We start from the raw sequence: 20,108 nt of genomic DNA on the forward strand, positions 1-20,108 counted from the left end.
ACAGGCCAGTATTACCAAGTTTATGAAGCTCATTGCTATTATGTGATTGCCCAACTTTGGGGAAGTGTTTGGCATAGCATAACAGATCCCCCCAGTCTTAGCTGCTTTCCTAAATTTACTCTTCACCCCCAACTACTGCACTCAACCCTACCATTCAACACCATGTTTAGCATTTTAAAAGTTCTATTAAAAAGAATCTTATCATACAGTTTTGTGAGCTCACGTGGTATCATTTCTTTTTTGAAGGCGTAAGTCACGAACAATGCCACACCAGTTTGGAATTATGAATAATAGGGTGGTATTTATTTAAAGAGGAAAAAACTTACAGATCATCGTCCCAGACAACAGCCCTCTGCGCAACCAGGAAGGGAGTCTAGTCGCTGGCGGAGCAGGAAGTGAAGAGAGCGAGCGGAGGAAGTAGCCGCTTTTTTAAAGGGAGAGAGAGACCACACCCCAATGGGCTGGTATCTCAGCAGCTATTGGTTGGAGGGGCGGAAGGACCTCCCGCAACACCTCCCCCTTTTGTTTAAGTAAGAGAGTTCTAAACCTACTACAAAATTATATACAATAAGTACAAATATCCTATTCTAACTAGCTTAGGTCTTGTATAATAAATAACTTGGCCAAGTCATGAGAGAAAAGTAACTACATTTATATAGTCTTCAACCCCATAGAAGATCTGAGAAGGGAAATAATGTTACCTGGGTAATTAGGAAGTTCAGTAAAACAACTTCCAAAACATGCAACAAATCACAGAGACAACTAGCTACCTGGGCAATCACCCAAAGTCATGTTTGCAGCGTTGAAGCAACCAACTTTGGCTAAGGCCTAACATAACTGACATACCATTTTCAAAGGCAAGCAACTTTTCAAAACTATCTTACCCTGTCTTGGCAGGATATGACAGTCCTGTTTTATCCATTGATGCACGCTCTGTATCTCTGTCAGTGGTTGAGGTATGGGCATTTCTTTGCCCCAAGGCCAGTTCTGCCAAAAAAAGGCTCCAGGTGGAGTGTCTTTGGTGCTCAACATTCTCTAGGGAATAGAGCGGTGTTGCCAGGAGCAATTGTGTCTCACTACCACAAAACTCTGAGTTAGATTAAAGGCCATTTTCTACAGCTCTTTGAAGAGGTTGAAGATTATCTATCTATACTGAGTATAATCTCTATATATCTAAAGAACCTGATTAGTCTAATTATAAATGACAAACTTAGATGACTATTAATCTATATAATTCTCAATATCTATCTAACTTAAGACTAAGACAATAAACGACTGTGAAACAAATGAGGACAATGACCTCCAAATATAAACAATGTACAAATATACATTGCAGTATGGTAAATATATATCAATACACAAACATATAAGTATCTTAATCAGAGGTAGAAATGTACACTGCAATATGACAAACATATACAATATATATATATAAATACATAAAAAATGTTTTAAACAGAGGTAGAAACATGCATGCATACAATAGTCAATATAATTTAACTTTATATCAATATACAAGAATCGATACCAATATATTTGTCTAAAAACAGTAACTCACAATTATAAATCTATTATCCCATCATCCCTCTTTTTTTTTTTTCAAAATGATCCCTGAGCTTATAAATTTCCTCCCCCAACCTCCCAACCCCTAAATGATGTCCCTAAACCCAGGGGCAAACTTTACTGGGAGAGGGGACGTGGAAGGAGAGGTCCTAAAAGCCCCACATTGGGCGCCAGATGAAGGCGTAAGTCACGAACAATGCCACACCAGTTTGGAATTATGATTAATAGGGTGGTATTTATTTAAAGAGGAAAAAACTTACAGATCACCGTCCCAGACAACAGCCCTCTGCACAACCAGGAAGGGAGTCTAGTTGCTGGCGGAGCAGGAAGTGAAGAGAGCGAGCAGAGGAAGTAGCCGCTTTTTTAAAGGGAGAGACAGACCACACCCCAATGGGCTGGTATCTTGGCAGCTATTGGTTGGAGGGGTGGAAGGACCTCCCGCAACACTTTCTGGCTAAGAATCTTTGATAGTTTTCCCCCTTAGAACCATTTATTTAGTATTATAACTGATGTTATGTGGGGATATTTTGTCATCTAACAAATAAAGCTTACCTGAAGAGCAGAGTGTAGAGTGAGCCACTAGTTAACCATAGAGGCCAGGCAGTGGTGGTGCACACCTTTAATCCCAACACTTGGGGAGGGGCAGAGGCAGACAGATCTCTGTGAGTTCAAAGCCACCCTGGGCTACACTAGATTGCTCCAGTCTCAAAGAGAAACAGAGCCAGGCTGTGGTGGCTCACTCCTTTAATCCCAGTGTTTGGGAGTCGTTCACCTTTAGTCCCAGCACTAGGGAGGTGGAGGCGGGAAGGGATATGGCTGGGCAGAGAGGAGAATATAAGGCGGGAGAAGACAGGAGCTCAAGGCATTCAGTCTGAGCAATTCAGTCTGAGGACTTGTAGAGATTGGATAACCCTTCAGTCTGAGCATTTAAGGAGGTAAGAACTCTAGTGGCTGGCTACTCTGCTTCTCTGATCTTTCAGCTTTCACCCTCTAATACTTAACTCCAGGTTTTTATTATTAACACCAATTACAAATCACACTACAATGTTAGTAACATATAGTAAAATTTTTTTAGTCATTTTGTTATGATGAAGCAGGGAATCCTATTTAAGGATACTATCATGTATTGAACTAAATAAAACCATGGACCATTCGTAAAGAATGTTAAACAATCTTTACGTGCTGAAAACATTGCACACCAAGTATATTTGTCCATATGAAATCACAACAGCATTAATTCTAGTAGCAACTGTGGTTAGCAGAACAAAACAGCTTCAGGAAGGAAACATCCATTGTGGCTCACAGTTTTAACCGAATCAGTCCATCGTGGCACTAAGGTATAGTGGAGCGGTAACTCACATCATGGTGAGCAGGAATCAAAGAGAAAACACCTGTGTACACAGCTTTCCTTTGTCCTTTTCATCCTATCTGGGCCCCCACTCTAAGAAGTGGTGCCTCCCACGTTCAAGGTGAGTTCTAAGAATGCCTTCATTGTAACCCAGGGGTATGCATTACTGATTGCCCAGACACATCTCAGTCCAGTCAGGCTGGCAGTTAAGCGAATCTAAATCTAGTACAATTAAAAATGGGATATAGTAGTCAAGCTATGGGAGTAGGTGGAAATTGGAGAAGATGGAAAATGAGCAGTCACCTGCAGTTATGAGATTACACTTAAGTGAGAATACAGCTATACCATTGTGTAACCAGTGAGAATACAGCCATACCATTGTGTAACCATTACCGCGCTCTATCTCTAGACCATCTTCATCTTGTGAAACTAAAACTGTGTTCTAATTAGACAATTACCCACTCCTTCTGCCTCTAGCCCACAAACCTCAACATTTGCTTATCATGTCCCTGAATTTGACTACTATCATATGAATAAAAATTTCACAGTTTTGTAACTGTCTTATTTTACTTAAGGTAATGTCTTCAGGGATCATCTATATTGTAATAAGTGTCAAAGTTCTTTTTGTTGTTTTTTGTTTTTATTAATATTTTAATAAAAATATACCACTTCCCCCCAACTTTTCCTATTCCCCACTTCACCCCCTTTCAAATTGGTAGCCTATTTTTCTTTGGCCATTATTGGTACTTACTCATACATATAAATACAACTGCTCAGTCTGTCTAATGTGGCTTACTACAGGCAGCTAGTGACCAGTGAAGAACTAGCCTCCCCCAGGGATGCACTCCATAATTTGTTATCCAAAACAAAGTAGTCATGCCTGAAATCATATTTCACTTTTAAAGCTGACTAATATCGACATATATATATATATATATATATACCACATTTTGTATATTAATTCATCTATCACCAGCCACTTGGGCTACTTCTGCCATTTTAACAATGCTGCCATGAGCATTGTTTTATGCATGCCCATTCATGTCCTGGCTTTCCATTCATTTTGGAGTTGGAGTCCCTGAATCATGGTAATTCTGTCTTTACTGTTCTGAGAAACTGTATTGTTTCAATAGTGCTCTGCTGGTTTACGTTCACAACATCAGTGTGCCTGGGTTCTTGCTTCCCTGCATCCTTGCCATGCTGCTTATTTTGTATTTTGTTTGTTTTCCTATAATGCCATTGTACTAGTAGTATTTAGTAGCATGTAGAGCCTCAGGGTTCTGATGTGGATCCCCTAGTAACTACTGACCATCTTTTCACGTGCTTGTTGGCCATTTTTGTATCTTTGGAGAAATATGTGTTCAAATCCTTTGTCCATTTTTTCTAATCTTCCTTGCTTTCTTTTGCAACAATGTCTTGCTATGTAGCCCATCCTGGCCTTAAATTCTGCATCCTTCTGCCACAGCCTCCTGAATGTTGCAGTTATAGGCATGTAGCATCTGATTTGTTTGCATGGGGTTTTGTTGTTGTTGTTGTTGTTTGGTTTATTTACTTTTAAAAGGAAATAGCCTTAAGAACCAGTTACAACTTTAGAACGTCCAGAAAGATCCCTGTGTCTAGTCAAGTTTTACCTGTTCTTCCTTAAGTGTCATCTGTTTCTGCTCTGTTCCTATTGACTCATTTAGCATCATTTCATCCTCTTATATCAGTTGTTCATGGGTGAAGGAATACCTGCATAATTGATAACAGTGTGTCCAATTATGATTGAAAGATAAGGATAAATTATCATAAATTCTAGTAAGTTTGCTCTTTAAGTGATCTGTAATTTTTCTCTCAATTCAAGACCTATGTGATTAGTTGTGAACGCATTAATAATAAACTCTGAGACACAATAATGCATCAGTGTTGCCTTAAGGAAAGAAATCCAAGCACATTTCCTTCATGTCATCTGATCAATAACAAACCCGATTTGAGTTCTGCACTTCACCATCCAGTGTCTTCTGTCCTCCCTGTCTATGAATCTGAATCTGTGCCTGCCTGAAGACTGTCTTATGAATCTGTGTCTGTTCCTAATAGAGGTCTTTGTTTTGTATTTGTTGAGCAGCACAAAAAGTATCATATGAGGAAGAAATCTTTAACAGTTTTTATAAGATATTTAAGTCACTGACTTCTACTGACCCCAACTGACCCAGATAAGAAACAGCATTACAAGCATCATTGTTTATTTTGCAACATTTGTGGTGGATATTCATTCCTAAGACTGCTTTTAGCCTATGTGCTGTTTCCAGCAAATGATTATAGGAACACACACACATTGCTCTGGGGCAGGGGCATGGAAGAGTACATAATTTAAGATTCTAATTATGCATTAGCTTTGTTGTAAAAGTTGATTATATGGGAAATGTAAGGCATTTGCAAGCTGAACAGACAGGCTGAGTACACAATAGGATAGCGGTCTTCAAGATGTAATTCTGTCTTTGGCTATGAGGTCCAGAAAAAATTCCAGTGTCTTAGCATGGGAGAGCCCCCCCCCCCCCCATAATGCCTTACCATAGATCTGAGATTCCCTCTCTGAGAACATGTAACATTGAGCAAGTTGCACAACTTCTCTATAGGCTGAACTAAGTCATTTCTCAGATGTTTTCTCCTGTTGCCTATTAAATCTTCTTACTTATTACCAATTTACTCACTACTCTTATCACCTTCAGTAAATCCCATCTTTAGGTTCTAAACAAGCATAGATTGCAGCCTATTTTAACTCACTTTCTTGAAAGTTTAACATTTCCTTGGCTTTATAGATCTACTTTTTATCTAATCTGAACCCAGAATTACTTTTTCTAAGAATTAGCCAATGATAATATAGCAATAATATTTTGAGCAGTATCAGGGCAAGCTTTGTGTTCTTATAGAAGCTAATGTCACAGCATTTAAAAACAATGAAAAATGCTCTAGCAATTTTCTAGGATCTATATTTTTAGGAGAGGTTCTATAAAACAGAATATAACACAATCTTTTACAAAATGCTCTAATTTTCTAGTACTTGAAGTAATTTCTGTCTCAGAGGTCAAGAAGTACTTTTAATACTGCGTTGGAAAGCCAGTTTTAATTTATATTGACCTTTTTCTCCTTTGAGCATTCAGTCTGCAATCAATAAAATGTTGATGACTGCTCTTTAGAAGGCAGCTGTACGGATAAAGTATTATAAATATTCAACTTTCCCTTCTAAACATTGCCACCAACAGCTGGGCATCCCATTTAGCAGAACAGATTTTACGCACAGAGCCTGGCACGTTCCTGAATCAGTGTAGTGAAAGAAACAAAGAATAGTTTCTTATGGATTGGGGACTTGTAAAGACATGCAGCATCTGTTCCCCAGATCAGTCATAGTCTGCTCGCCCTGAATCATGTCCGATTCTAGGATAATGTGCAAAACTTACCATACAAATACCTGCACCACTTAGCACTCGGTTCCTGCAAATGGCAGATTTTTTTCACTTTCTCTATCAAAGATACTTAGATTATTTTACAATTAAGTATAATTTTTCCTCAATATTTTTAATCAGACAACTTATTTTTTTACTAAAATTTTTCTGTAGTAAAAACTAGTCTGGGGATATAGCTCAGTGGTAGGGCTCTTACCGAGCAAGCACAAAGTCTGGTTTCAGTACCCAGTACTATTTAAATTTTATGGTAGTATGTGTATATAAGCTTTCTCTCTCTCTCGCTCTCTATCTATCTATGTATCTATCTATCTGATTCATTTAAATGCTTAATTATGACCCTGTGTTAAAATATGCTACTAGAAATAAACTGATCAAATAAAAACGTTAAGATATCCAAATTTATCATCATAATTAATTTTTTCATGTGGCATTTATCTTTAACAAGCAATATAAAAATTAGTTGGTAAAATAACTTGGACTCAATTATTTCTATTTTATCCGAAAATATCAACCTAAAATAAAGCATGCCAAATCTAAAATTTCTTTAACTGTTTTGTTTACAGAGCTAGAAGATCACTGAAATTGGATGATCTGTTTGTGAAAAAGGTAAGTAATGGTTTTTGAATTGTGATTACAACCTGCTGTTAACATATGCCTATAATCCTAGTACATGTTGGGTGGAGACAGGAGTATCCTGAGTTCAAGATAGTCCTCAGCTACATAGTTACCTGGGTTACATGGGGGGGGGAGATAGGATAATGAGAGAGAGTAAGCATGTGATTGCATGGTTATGACTGTTTTTAACTTTTGCTTATTGATTTACCTTAATAGGTATAGCATGTATCAAAAACATGACACAGTTGTCCTTAATACAGTGTTGTCTGCATATACAATATTTTTTAATCTAGCATTCCAAAATTTCTGGTCAGCTTGAGATAGACATGTGAGAAGCAAATTATTTAGTAACCTTTATAAAAATAATGTAGTAGATATTAGTTAACGGAAGTTTGCCACCTCTCTATATATAGATAGATAAAATATATGTCTCTAATGTATAAAAAGAAATATGACTAATAGCAGTATTTTAATATATATATTATAACCTACTAAAGTAATATCAAAACATTAGTGGATTGTCACATCAAAAAGTAATAATTTGCCTCAATTATGCTGGCATAGAGTAAATGACAGAGTACCGTCAGTATAATAAAATATACCATGTTAATCACAATAAAAAATAAAGTTATACTATTGGTATAATTTTCTAAATCTACTCATAGAATATTCCCGGTGCCAATATGTTAGCACGTGTTATCTTATAATCAGTCATTCCATACCAATTATGAATGTAGATACAAACATTGACTGACATACTCATGACTTCTCTAATGTTAAATGTAAATAATTGGTAAGGAAAGAGATGAAAGCAAATTGCTAGTCAATAATTGGGCTCTTAAAAATTCCATGAGACTCCCATTTTCAGAAATAGTAGCGCAGGCTTTTAATCCCAGCACTCAGGCAGCAGGGGCAGGTGGATCTCTTGAGTTTAGTCTGCTCTACAGAGGGAATTCCAGGACAGCCAGAACAACACAGAGAAACCCTGTCTTGTAGAGCGGGGTGGGGGGGGGGCGCTTTTTGGAAGACTCATTGGTTTTAGCAAAAAAGAATATCATCATTTAAGAACCTTCCTGGGTGATATATATATATATATATATGTATATATACGTATATATATACGTATATATATATATTTGATACAAAGATGGAAAATCCTGCAGTGGCACTAAAAACGCCATTAAGGTGTAATCAGCAATTTAGAGTACCATTATCCAGCTTGTCTGTGGAGTGCAGCTGTGACCGTGGATCTGCATCTGTCTCTTCCGTCAGAAAGTGAGCAGTTCAGCTTCAAGTACCATCCTTCCTGGCCCAGAGCTGTTCTTTGGGAGACCAACTTTCCACCTAGTTTTCTTCATGTGAGGATGTGTCTAGGTCAGGGTCACAAGAAATACCCTGTGTTAGAAGAACACATTGTTGTATTTGGCCTGGGTCTGTACTTTTAAACTTGAATATTAACTCAGTTAATATTTCCTTACTTGCCATTGATTTATTCATATTTTCTAGTTGTTCATGATTTAATCTGGGCCAATTGTATGTCTTGGGGATTTGATATAGTCATTCATTCATATTTCCTTAAGACCTGTTTCATTTCTCCAAAGTCAGTAGATTGAGCAGCACCAGTCAAAAAATCTGAAATGCCCCTTTAGGATTTCTAGCAATAAACATGAAGTTATATTTTCCTCTGTCTTTTGGACATCCGTGACCCTCTTTGGATAATTATTTGTGTTTCTATGTTAAAGTTCCTAAGTCATCTCGACAGACACTTCCATCTTCCCTTTCTTGGTCTTCTGTCTGGGATCACGCACACATCCCTGATCACGCACACAGCCCTGATTACGCACACAGCCCTGATCATGCACACAGCCCTGATCATGCACACATCCCTCGGTGTGTTCAGTGCGTGTGTCCTGTTTCAGCTCAGTAATGTAGGTTCACAGTGATGTTACAATAATGTCACATTTACCTCTGCAGCAGTGTAGATCACTGGCTGCAGATACTGAGAAAAATCCTCACTAATGGGTCGTTGGAGGAGCCAAAAGCCCAGAATTTTGAAAGGTTAAGTGTTTTTGTGTATTCATTTGGAGAGCAGCACAGATGGGTGCTTGAGGGACTGTCACTAAGATGTGCTTATTTGCTATGCCAGGCATTTCCTGTGTGTTCAGCTAGCATTCCAAAAACCTATGCTTACCAACTGAGAGGTTTGTTTTTGCTTTAGTTTTGTTTTGGTTTGTTTTCATACAGATAATCGTTGTACATGGCAGCCGTAACTGATTTACAGTGAACAATGTTTCTGGCATGTGACACAAGTTATGTTCCCTAGAATTGGAGGTTTGCAGTAGGGATCCTTTGTTACAAGTAACCTGACTTCCTTTCAAGGTCCTTCTCCTGGCCCTGGCGTCAGCTGTCACCTATCCCCATCACATTCCCGTCTGTACTCATGTCCAGTTTCCCAATAGAAGGAGACTAAGTCATTTTGCTTGCCTACTGAAACCAAATCTGGGGCTGGTGAGATGGTTCCACTTACTAAGGTGCTAGCCACACAAGCCTGGTGAACTACGTTCTGTCTGTGGGACCCATGGAGAGTTGTAGAGAGAGATTCACCTCCACCCCTCCACAAAGTTGTCCTCTGACCTTTACATATATGTCTGCCACACATCTACACACACATAATAAAAATGAAAAGAAAGGCCCTCATGAAACATTCTTAAATGAGAAGCATTTCAAAAAGACACTGGTAGAAAAGTAAGCTCTTCCTGGAGAAAGTCTGACAGTTAAGTAGACTGTATGTCTCAAGTCCCTGTTCTTGAGGAATAAGATAAGAGAAAAATGTATGCCTGCTGTTCAGACCTTACACTGCTGCCAGATAGTCCATGATTGCTTGTGTATCTGAATATACAGTACAGAAATAAAAACCCTTTTATTAACATATGCAAATTTAAAATGTTTATATTTAAATATACAGAGTATGCCATTTGCATATGTCAGGTTCATTTGACTTCCTGAAGAAAGTCAAAACCAAGGTGTTTTCCAAAGAATAAATTATGTCACAGTGGCCCAGGTAGGTGGCAGCAAACTCTGGAGTTGTACATCTCCAGTTCCCTTATTGCCTGTCACACTCAGTGCTCAGGGCAGTTCCCTTCTCTGTCCTTGCTCCAGTCTATCTAAGAGATTCCTTCAGGATGCAGTGACATGAGAATTAAGTCCATTAGCCTGGCTTTATGCTTACCCTTTTGTTGTGTCAGAGAAAGTATATCCCTGAAAGGGAAAATAACTTCACAATTCCAAGACAGACAGACAGACAGACACACAGACACACACACACACACACACACACACACACAAAGAGTGCTAAAGATTATGGGACTGGAACCTCAGCCAAAGTGCGTTGGTTCTGGGGAGATTTTCCACAGACTCTACTCTGTCTCTCGTGTTTGAATGGCACAGTTGGAATTCCTTTGCCTTCACCTCTTCTCCTCACCAAGCTAGAACAGAGAGCAATGCCATGCATCCTTGCCTGAGACACATGGCATTGCCAGCTGCCTCCTCCCTACCTACTCTTCCCACTTTACTCACCATGCTAGATAAGAGGAGAAACTCAAGTCAAACAAATGACGAGAGCACAGTCCCGAAAGTGCAGAGCAGCAGAACCATTGTGAGTCCCCAGCAGGCTGCCTGGGAGTGCTCCTTCCTCGTACCATGGCTGCTTTCCCTTTGGTACAATGGCTTAAATATCGCTAGACTCTTTTCTCTTGAAAATTTTGGCTTATGTTAACTTTAATAACTGTCTAAATTTATTAAATATTTCAAAATATTATGTTCATTCAGTACAAAAAGTCTTTAATAAACTGATTCCATTTGGGAAAAAAAAAACATTTAAAAAAGATTTAGTTTCACAAATGGATGGATCTAGAGAACATCATATTGAGTGAGGTAATCCAGACCCAGAAAGACAAATATCATATGTACTCAATCATAAATGGCTTTTAGATAAAAAGCAAAGAAAAACCAGACTACAATTCACAATCCCGGAGAACCTAGGCAACAAAGAGGACCCTAACCTAAGAGAGACATACATGGATCTAATCTACATGGGAAGTAGAAAAAGACAAGATCTCCTGAGTAAATTGGGAGCATGGGGACCATGGAAGATGGTACAAGGGAAGGGGAGAGGAAGGGAAGGGAGTGGAGAAAAATATATAGTTCAATAAAAATAGGAAAAAAGAAAAAAAGGAAAGATTTACTTTCTTTTTTTTATTATATGTGTGGGGGGGTATGCACACGTAAATGTAAGTGCCCTTGGAGGCCAGATTGTGTGCTACCCTTTGTGGGTACAGGGAACTAAACTCAGGCCCTCTGCAGGAGTAATATGTGGTCTTAACACTGAGCCATCTCTCCACCCTGTAAACTTATTAAGCAAAATCATTCACGGACCTGATATCTGAGTTACTATGTCAAATTTCTTCCAGGAATAGCCATAATCTTTTATTTTCCCAAGACAGGATTTCTCTGTGTAACCTTGACTGTCCTGAAACTCACTCTGTAGACCAGACTGGCCTCAAACTCAGATTCACTGGCCTCTATTTACTGAGTGCTGAGAAGGTGTGGGCCATCAGGCCCAGCATGATAGTCTTAAAATTACACAAAAGTGTAAGGTCTTTAGGAGAAAATATAGAAACCATCTTTGTGAATTTACAGGAGCCAAAAATTTCTCAAGGCATAAAAAAGTTATATTTATAAAAGAAAAGTTAATGAATTAGACTTTATTAAAATTAATTTTTTTCTTCTGATTGGAAGATCACATTAAAAGCTGAATAAATTCCAGTGATTTTTAAATTTGAAGTGTATTTTTGTTTTATAATAAAGTTTAAAAATAAAAAAATTCAAAATTAAAAAGAAATGAAAGAAAATGAACAGGCAAGCTATGAATTGAGAAGAGTATATTTGTCATGCATGTATCTGACAAAAGTGCAAACTATAGAAATAAGAACTAAATAGAAAAAAATGAAAAACATGAACAAACTTTTAATTCCCACTGAATAAGAGTAAAAACCATTGCCCAAATTCTTTGGCTAAATTATGCAAATCAGACAGGGCTATTAGCTCCCTAAAGCTTTGAGAAAATAGCATTGAACACAGGAGAAGATGGGGTTTATATACCAAAAAAATTGCAAGACTAGACAGTTTTCAAGGGTTGCAGGATTTCCAGAGGAATTTTGGTTACATAGGAACTTGGAAAAATGTCTCAAAACTTGTTTGGCAGAACACCTTATCAGAGTGGAGGTCAGGGTATTGGTTATGGAACATGTCAAATTCCAGAAAATGGGTTAAGACCTGGTCAAACCTAAGTTTTACAGAAAACAGGAATGGGTTATTTTGACCTTGTAACAGGTGGCTTTTAATCTTAAAATGGAGTCAGGTTGGTCCATCAAAACACTTAACAAAAAAGTGTTTAAATAAATAATTAACATATGAAAAGTTGACAGACACCGATTGTCAGAGAGCAGGTGTAAAGCCAACTAGAATTGAGAGTAAAGGACAGCAAAACACAATTTTGTGTTTCTCTAGCATCACTAGCATGACAAGGCAAGCACGCAAGCAAACAGGCTGGTGAAAATGGGGAGAGCTGAAACTTAGATATTGATGGAAGATGCACACATTTTGGGAAGTTGTCAAACTCTTACTTTATATATTTAAAGCTAAGCCCATATCTATCCTGTAACCTAGCAATCCCTAAAGAAGTAGAAATGATGGATACACAAAAAGCCAGGTAGAAGAGTGCCCTTAATAACTGAATTCCTAATATTCTCAAACTGGAAGAAGAAAATGAAAAAGCAAACTATGGCCTATTTAAACAAAGGAATACCAGCAAACAATGAAAGATAGGGAACTATTAACATATACAACAACATAGATGATCTCAAAAACATGTTAAGCAAAAGAAGGTTGTATGCTTCATATAATTGAGGTTCAAGAGGCAGCAGCTATGTGTGGTTTTTGGAGTTAGAGGGTGGTTGCCTTTGGGCTTGGACTTAAACTAACAGGAAAGAGCAGAAGGAAATGTATGACGAGCATGCGTAGCTCAGGTAGAGGCACATTGGTAAATAATGTCAGAGCTCAGCAAGTCAAACTAAGATCTGTGCATTTTATTTAAATCATACTTCAGTAAGTAAACAATGTATTGAATGAAATTGGATGACATTCTGAAAAAAAAATAAAAGGATCTATGAAAGTATGATTAGAAATAACCATGGACATATTTCTTTAAAAAAAACTTTCCCTGAGGATTGTAGTGTGAGATAGTAATAGTATAGTAATATTATTATTTGTGGTGCTGGAGCGCCTTTCAAATTAAAGATGGTAGTCTAGTTTCTTTAAAATTGTGGAAGATGGGACAGCAAGATGGCTTAGCAGAGGGTTCTTGTAGCTAAGGTTTCTGAATTAAGCTGCATGTCTGGAATCTACATGCTAGAAGGAAAACATCCTGGAAGTCATACACACAAACTAAGTAAGTAATTGTAAGAAATAAAATAAGTTTCAGAAGACTAATTAGTGCAGATTTAAAAGAAATGTATCTAGACAGGCATGGTAGTGCCGGTCACTCGTCCCAGCGGTGGGCAGACTGAAGCAAAGAGGATTTCTGTGAGTTGGAAGTGACCTGAGCTGTGAGGTGAGTCCAGTCTGGCCTGTGCTACAAAGTGAGATCTTGTGTCACAAACAAAATAAATAAGTACAGTATACCATCTTCTTCAGCCAAAGGTTTTTTTTCTTTAAAATTTTTAATGTTAAGTTTATATATAATTAAATGTGTGGGTCTTGGGTGCACATTTAATGTTTTTTAACAATGTATGTACCCTTTGTATTAAACACCTTATCGAGTGGTAGAATGTTTCTGTCACCATAAACCTAATATATTGGTCACACACATATTGAGACAGGGTCTTACTTGACTGTCCTAAAACTCACTATGTAGACCAGCAGACTGGCCTCTAATTCCTTGAAGTCAACTTACCTCTTCCTTCCAGTGCTTGCATTAAAGGTGTGTGCCACCATGCCTACCCATTCCCTTTATATGCATGTGTGTTCATATTCTTTCCCTATCATCCCTATAAGATTACTAAGTAAGTGCAAAGTTCTTTTGTTCCCTGTAGCTACTGTAAAAGCAACAACAAAATCTCAATGTCTCTAGTACCATTAAGAGTAGTCATTATGACAGCTCAAAAATGGTAGATCCAAAATGAAAATCACCCAACACAATCAGTTTTTGGAGTTTCCTAATATAAATTCCAGACTAGTACTGGTAGTACGCCATAATTATATCATAGGTGGGACATTCCAATAACCTTATCAACCAGAATAAGCTTAATAATAATTATCTGCCGAGGCATGGTAATACACTTGTAATCCCAGCACTGACGAGGCTGAGGAGTGAAGGTCATAAGTTCAAGACCAACCTGGGTTAGTAAGAAAGACCCTATTTTAAAAGAGAAAAGAGACCAAAGACTGATCTGCCTTCAGCTGCTCTTCTCTGGTTATCTGGATACCTCTAATACCTGTTTTAAGTATCCTAGTGATAGGAGCTAATAGTTCATAATAATAATTTTATATCCCATATTTCACTGTAAAAGAACCCTTAGTTAGTACTTTCTAGACCGTTTATAAGAGGTACAAAATCAATAATATGCAGGCACCTTTTTGGTTGAACATGATTTTAACAAGGTGACAAAGCAAGCTACAATTCATGAAGAGAATCAAAGGCAAATGCCTTATCTATTGGAAATTATAGAGAGAGCATTGATTTTTTTTTTCTTAGCAGAAAGATCTATGCTCAAATTTTAGTTTTGCTAAGATAAAAGGTTTGACCTCTTAACGGAAAGTACAGTAGTAGCAATGGAGCTGATAATATTCTAAATCTTAGAACACAGTCTTTGTTTAATGGTAGTGTTAAATATTTCTAAGGTGTCAATAAATATCTGAAGCAGGCATAAATTATTATAGAAGTGGGTTAGTATCTACTGCATTTTGTTTGCATCCTGAATCCTTTGCTTTTTCTAGCTGACTCTAATCCTCTCACCTTTTCTTTCCTTTTTTCTAAAAGGATCAATAAATGACCCTCTTCTTGCTGACCTCGTAATTAGTAACTCAGTCTCTCTCAATCTCTTCCCATTATCAGAGGTAATGTGTAGGTCCCTCAGAGCTTGAAGGAAGGCAGAATGGAGTTCATAGGATCCTAGGATTGTTTTTTCTGAATCTTAACAGGTTAAAAGTTAGAAGATCGTGGTGAAACTGAGGGAAAGAAGCATTTGGGGAAGTTTATGCACACGATATGCCAATATACTAAGATGTGTGATTGCTGGAAGAAGTCCCAGTTAGAGAGTAGGCAAAAGTAGAGTTTTAGTTTCCTCTCTGTGTATGGTAGTTATAAATATTTCCCTTTTAAGGAACAGAAGTGACTGAGAAGAGGGGAGAGGAGAGGAGGACATTCTTGGTATGAAACACAGAGATTGGGGAGGGGGAGTTTTCCTGAAAGCTATAAAATTGTTTTCAAGAAGAAATATATTATCTACAGTTGCAGTGTTTAGACATTTGGCAATTGGATAAAATATTTTTTGGTGAAAATAGGAAAACAGATGGACATAAATGTACAATAGGGCAATAACTTTCATTCCTTGTACATACACAGTGAAATCATTCTGGGCAATAAATTCTTGGAGAAGTTGACTAGGGCTTGGGAAAATGTCATAGTTTATGACCGAATACACACAAACAGGTGAAAACTCAAGATGAAGAGGTAATGGTAACTACCTGGTAGAGAGACTTAGAACCCTTTCATCCGCAGGAAGGACTGCATTAGAGGTAGAATGCTACAAGTGTTGGATATTTTTTAAAAGATGCTGTAACAATTTTGGCTATTGTGGATATAGGAAATAAATGCCTTTTGTTCCACCCAAACAAATATATATCATTTAAAATGTTAACTATAAATATTGTTGATCCCATAGTTTCTAGAACAAATACCAAGTTTACTTTTAAAGGTGACACAGCTGTGGATGCATTTTTTTCCTCATTCTTTCTTCTCTCAAGCCTTGAGTCCTCTTCCTACTTTCTCTGTCTGCCAGCCCCACCTATACCTCTACTGCCTAGCTATTGACCATTCAGCTTTTTATTAAACCAATCAGGTGCCTTAAGCAGGCAGGGTAAAAAAAATGCAGCACATCTTTACTAGGTTAACAAATACAACACATCTTTACATAATTAAAGTAATGTGCCACAACATACTACCTTGCTTGAGACGGATTCCCTTAGGTGACTGTTTGCCAGCCTAGCTGACCCACAGAGATTCTGCCATCTCTACCGTCCATCTTGCTAGAGAAGAACTAGGGTGACAGACTTGTGCTCTCAGGTCTGGCTTTCTGTGGACTATGGGAATCTGAACTTAGGTTCTTATGCAGGATCCTCATGTCTCCATCTACCATCTTGCCATAAGAGTGCTGGGATGACAGATGAGTTTTATTCATCTGCCTTCATATAGATTCTGGAGATCTGAAGTCAGGTCTTTTGCTGATTTAGCTTCCTAGTCCCTCGTTATGTTTCCTTATACACATTAGTTAGGTGATAATCAGTAACCACCATAGAAAACAAGGCTTCGAGGAATCTAGGAACAAACAATAGTGTGATAGCAGATATTTAGAGAAAGCAGATGATGAGTTAGAGACCAACACTAAAGAAAGAATAGTTGGGGAAGATAAGAGATAACATTCCAAGCTAAGATAGTAGACTGATTAGAGACCCACATGTTCATAATCTACTAATAGAAATTGTAGGTGAACAAATGAGTATATTGAGTAGAGCAGAAGGACCAACTTTTCCTTTTAAGTCATCCCTTATACATGTTTATGTTCTTTAGCATACAAAAATATATTAATTTTCAGGAACAAATTCTGATGCATTAGACAAAAATGTGCAATATTATGAAAATGCATACCACTTAGAAGAATATAAAGGAGGAAGCTGCAGGAAGTTGCGTAGTTCAGGCAAGTGCTCCAGAGGGTACAAGTGGCAGACCTTAAGACAGAACACTGACAGAAGACTGTGGGTAAGCTGAGGAGAGCACCGAGCTTTCCTAGAATTTCCTTGTGGGCTTTAGTAACAAGCACTGCTGAGAGTTTCCAGGTCTGGCTCCATAATTACACTCCACATTATATATTGCACATTAGCAGTGAGAATGTGCTGGCCAGAGTCCTCATCTCTAACCGTTGGAATACATAGCAGCAGTTAGTAATGTTTCATATCAAATTTTCATAAATATCAAATTGAGATGCCCTAATTATTGTAGAGATCTGAAATATCTACCTTATTTGAGAGGAATAATGTTCACTTTGAAGGTGATAAATACATTCAACACCTGAAAGAAAGAGCAAGGAAAGTTGTATTAATTTGCATTTCCCAGAGTTACTTAAAGTATTTTCAAAGATCTGTAACTAAATGTAAGTACTTCTCTTCAAAATTATTATTTATTTCTAGTCATTTAGTCCTTCAAAATGCAGAAGGAAGAAAAGTATTACAACTTATTCTCCAACAACTGGAACTTATCAAATGAGCCCATTTTCTTCTTCTATAACCCCCAAAGAACAAGAGTGCGGAAACGGACCATCAAATGGTTAGTTGAACATTCTTTTCCACTTATGGTAAGATTCTTCTAGTTATTGGTTAAATCAAGATTTTGATTTAGTGATATATAGCTCTTGTTGCAGCTGGTTTTTCTCTCTTCTCAAGGAATTTAACATAGAAAAGGCTAGAGTGAAATGTTACTTTGGACATAAATGTAAACTTTGTAGGCACTTATTTTAAAATGCTGCTGCTGTTCCCTTACTATTCCATCCATTAAACAGAAGTTATGGCCTGACTGCCTTCAGCTACTATCAATTATAATGGTTACAGATATGCCCTTAACAAGCTATCCATCATGTGCATAAATTAAAGGGCATATAACTCAGGTGCTGCCACGCTGCAGTTTAAGAGGGGTACTTCTAAATGTTATTCTTATCCATATTGTCCATTTAGCTTTACCCACATTTAGTATATGTTTACATAGTTTACACTTATTATATTTCAGCCATAAAATTTTTCCATACAGAATAACCTAATTTTTATGTAAAATTATTTTAAAATATTCTTCATTTAATTCTGACATTTATATTTGTTATTCTCTAGTAGTTTACTGCTAAGATCTATATTTAAAGGCACAAGTCTCAATTTCATATGCTTAATTTTTTTGTATTGTAAAAGGTCATAAATCGGTGATGTAATTTTCTATAATATAAAATTTTAAATAAGCTCAAATTTAATAAAATGTATTTATGCTGTGGCTAGCCTAATTTATATTTTATTGTTTAACATTTATTGAATGTTAAGCATATACTAGAATGTATAAAGGAATTGTCCTCATTTTACCTAAGATATTAAGGTATTTAGATATTAAGCTATTGAGTGTCTTTAATTTTAGTTTAATCAAGTGTTTTATCCTAAAGCTATTAATATTATGTTTGTTTCCACAAAACTTATGAAAATCTATACATTTCTCTCAAGTTCTATAGTTTTATATACCTGATATAGCTTCTTAATTAACAAATAATAGCTTAGAGATTGCATATCTCTGTATGAAAATCTCAGTAGATGTTAAATTGATGCATACTCAATTTCCATATTGAAATTAAGTAAGGACTTAAGGGAACATTCCTTTTGCCCATAAAAAGATTGGTCACATGATTTCACTTGACATTTATATGGATAATTGTCACATTATAGGTACTAAGTATGCTCTTTTATAAAAAAGTCAAACTGCAAGGGTTTCTGAGGTGCTAGCAATATTCTACTTTTTGACTTATGTGGTGATTACTAGTTCACTTTGGTTATTAATTAAAGTGGACATATGTGTTTAATTTACTCTGATCGATATGTATGAGTATATGTGTGTATATACACATATCACATATAAAACTTTGTTAAGGTCCTGAATTAATTCACATAATTTGTAATCATACTCTCAATACTAATATGTCTTCTGAATGTTTTAGAAATAAAAAAGCCTAATCATTATCAGATATCATAAGTTCCAAGTTATAAAACGAAGTAATTTAAAATTCAGATGAGGTCATGACCTCCTTTTCTATTTCCCCCTTTTAAAATATTGTTCAAACTTGAACAAGAAATTTAAATAACATTTGGAAAACAATTTATTTCTACCTGCTCCTCATTATACTTGATAATAAACCCCAAATCCTTATACTTGGATTTTGCATGTTGTGTTCAAGTCTCACAAATCGAATGTGGAGGTCAGAGTGCCATGTGTTAACCATCGTCATCATCACCAATAATTGTGCTTTCAAGTCGTATCCACTGAAAGCTGTTTTCCTTAGGTAAGGAAAAGGCTCCCTGGATTCCTGCCAGAACCTTTAAAAACACTTCTGTTTTTTGTTTTTTGTTTTGTTTTGTTTTGTTTTGTTTTTCAAGACAGAGTTTCTCTGTGGTTTTGGAGCTAAAAACACTTCTGAATGCAGTGTAGAGTCAGTGATAACGCACATATAATCAGTGTTTTGTAAAGTTGTATTTAAAAAAAAAAGTCAAGAGCACAAGTGTTAAAACATGTGTATATAATCTAGAAAGAAAAATGCTGATATGATTCCATTGTCCTTCAATATGTGCTGTGTGCTGTGTTCCCTCTTTTTGTTTGTTTGTGTTTTGTTTTGTTTTGTTTTTCTGGGAGGGTCTTGTTTGTGTAGCCCTGGTTGCCTGGAACACACTCTATAGACAAGGCTGGCCTTGAACTCAGCCACCTGCCACCTCTGCTTCCTGAGTGCTGGGATTAAAGGTATTCACCACTGAGCCAGGCGCGTATTGTGTTTACTTTTAAAGGAAAATAGAATGAAGAAAAGAGAATAATTAACTAAAAAATGTTATTTGGAGAGATATTTAAAGTCCTACTTAGTAATTGAAAAGTACTTAAAGAGCTAAGAAAACCAAGATTTTTATTGACCCACATATTGGCTAATATATGGTTAATTATTATGCAATAATACAAATATTTAGAAAAGCATTGGATGTTGTAATAAGAACAGCGGGCTACTTTCCCCGGCACC

At 36.9% G+C, this 20,108-nt stretch overlaps 1 protein-coding gene across 1 annotated transcript in view; it reads left to right on the forward strand.

The window, feature by feature from the left end:
* Positions 1-20,108, forward strand: part of Itgb3bp (integrin subunit beta 3 binding protein) — a 58,642-nt gene that overhangs the window by 7,230 nt on the left and 31,304 nt on the right. Inside the window, exons 2-3 of the mRNA XM_050136046.1 lie at positions 6,918-6,960; positions 17,494-17,629. Of these exons, the coding sequence (XP_049992003.1) occupies positions 6,918-6,960; positions 17,494-17,629 (179 nt within the window). The remainder of the gene's footprint in view (positions 1-6,917; positions 6,961-17,493; positions 17,630-20,108) is intronic.

This window comes from Alexandromys fortis, unplaced genomic scaffold, assembly GCF_014885135.2.
Source record: "Alexandromys fortis isolate MF-2015 unplaced genomic scaffold, M_Fortis_MF-2015_v1.1 scaffold_13, whole genome shotgun sequence".
NCBI lineage: Eukaryota > Metazoa > Chordata > Mammalia > Rodentia > Cricetidae > Alexandromys > Alexandromys fortis.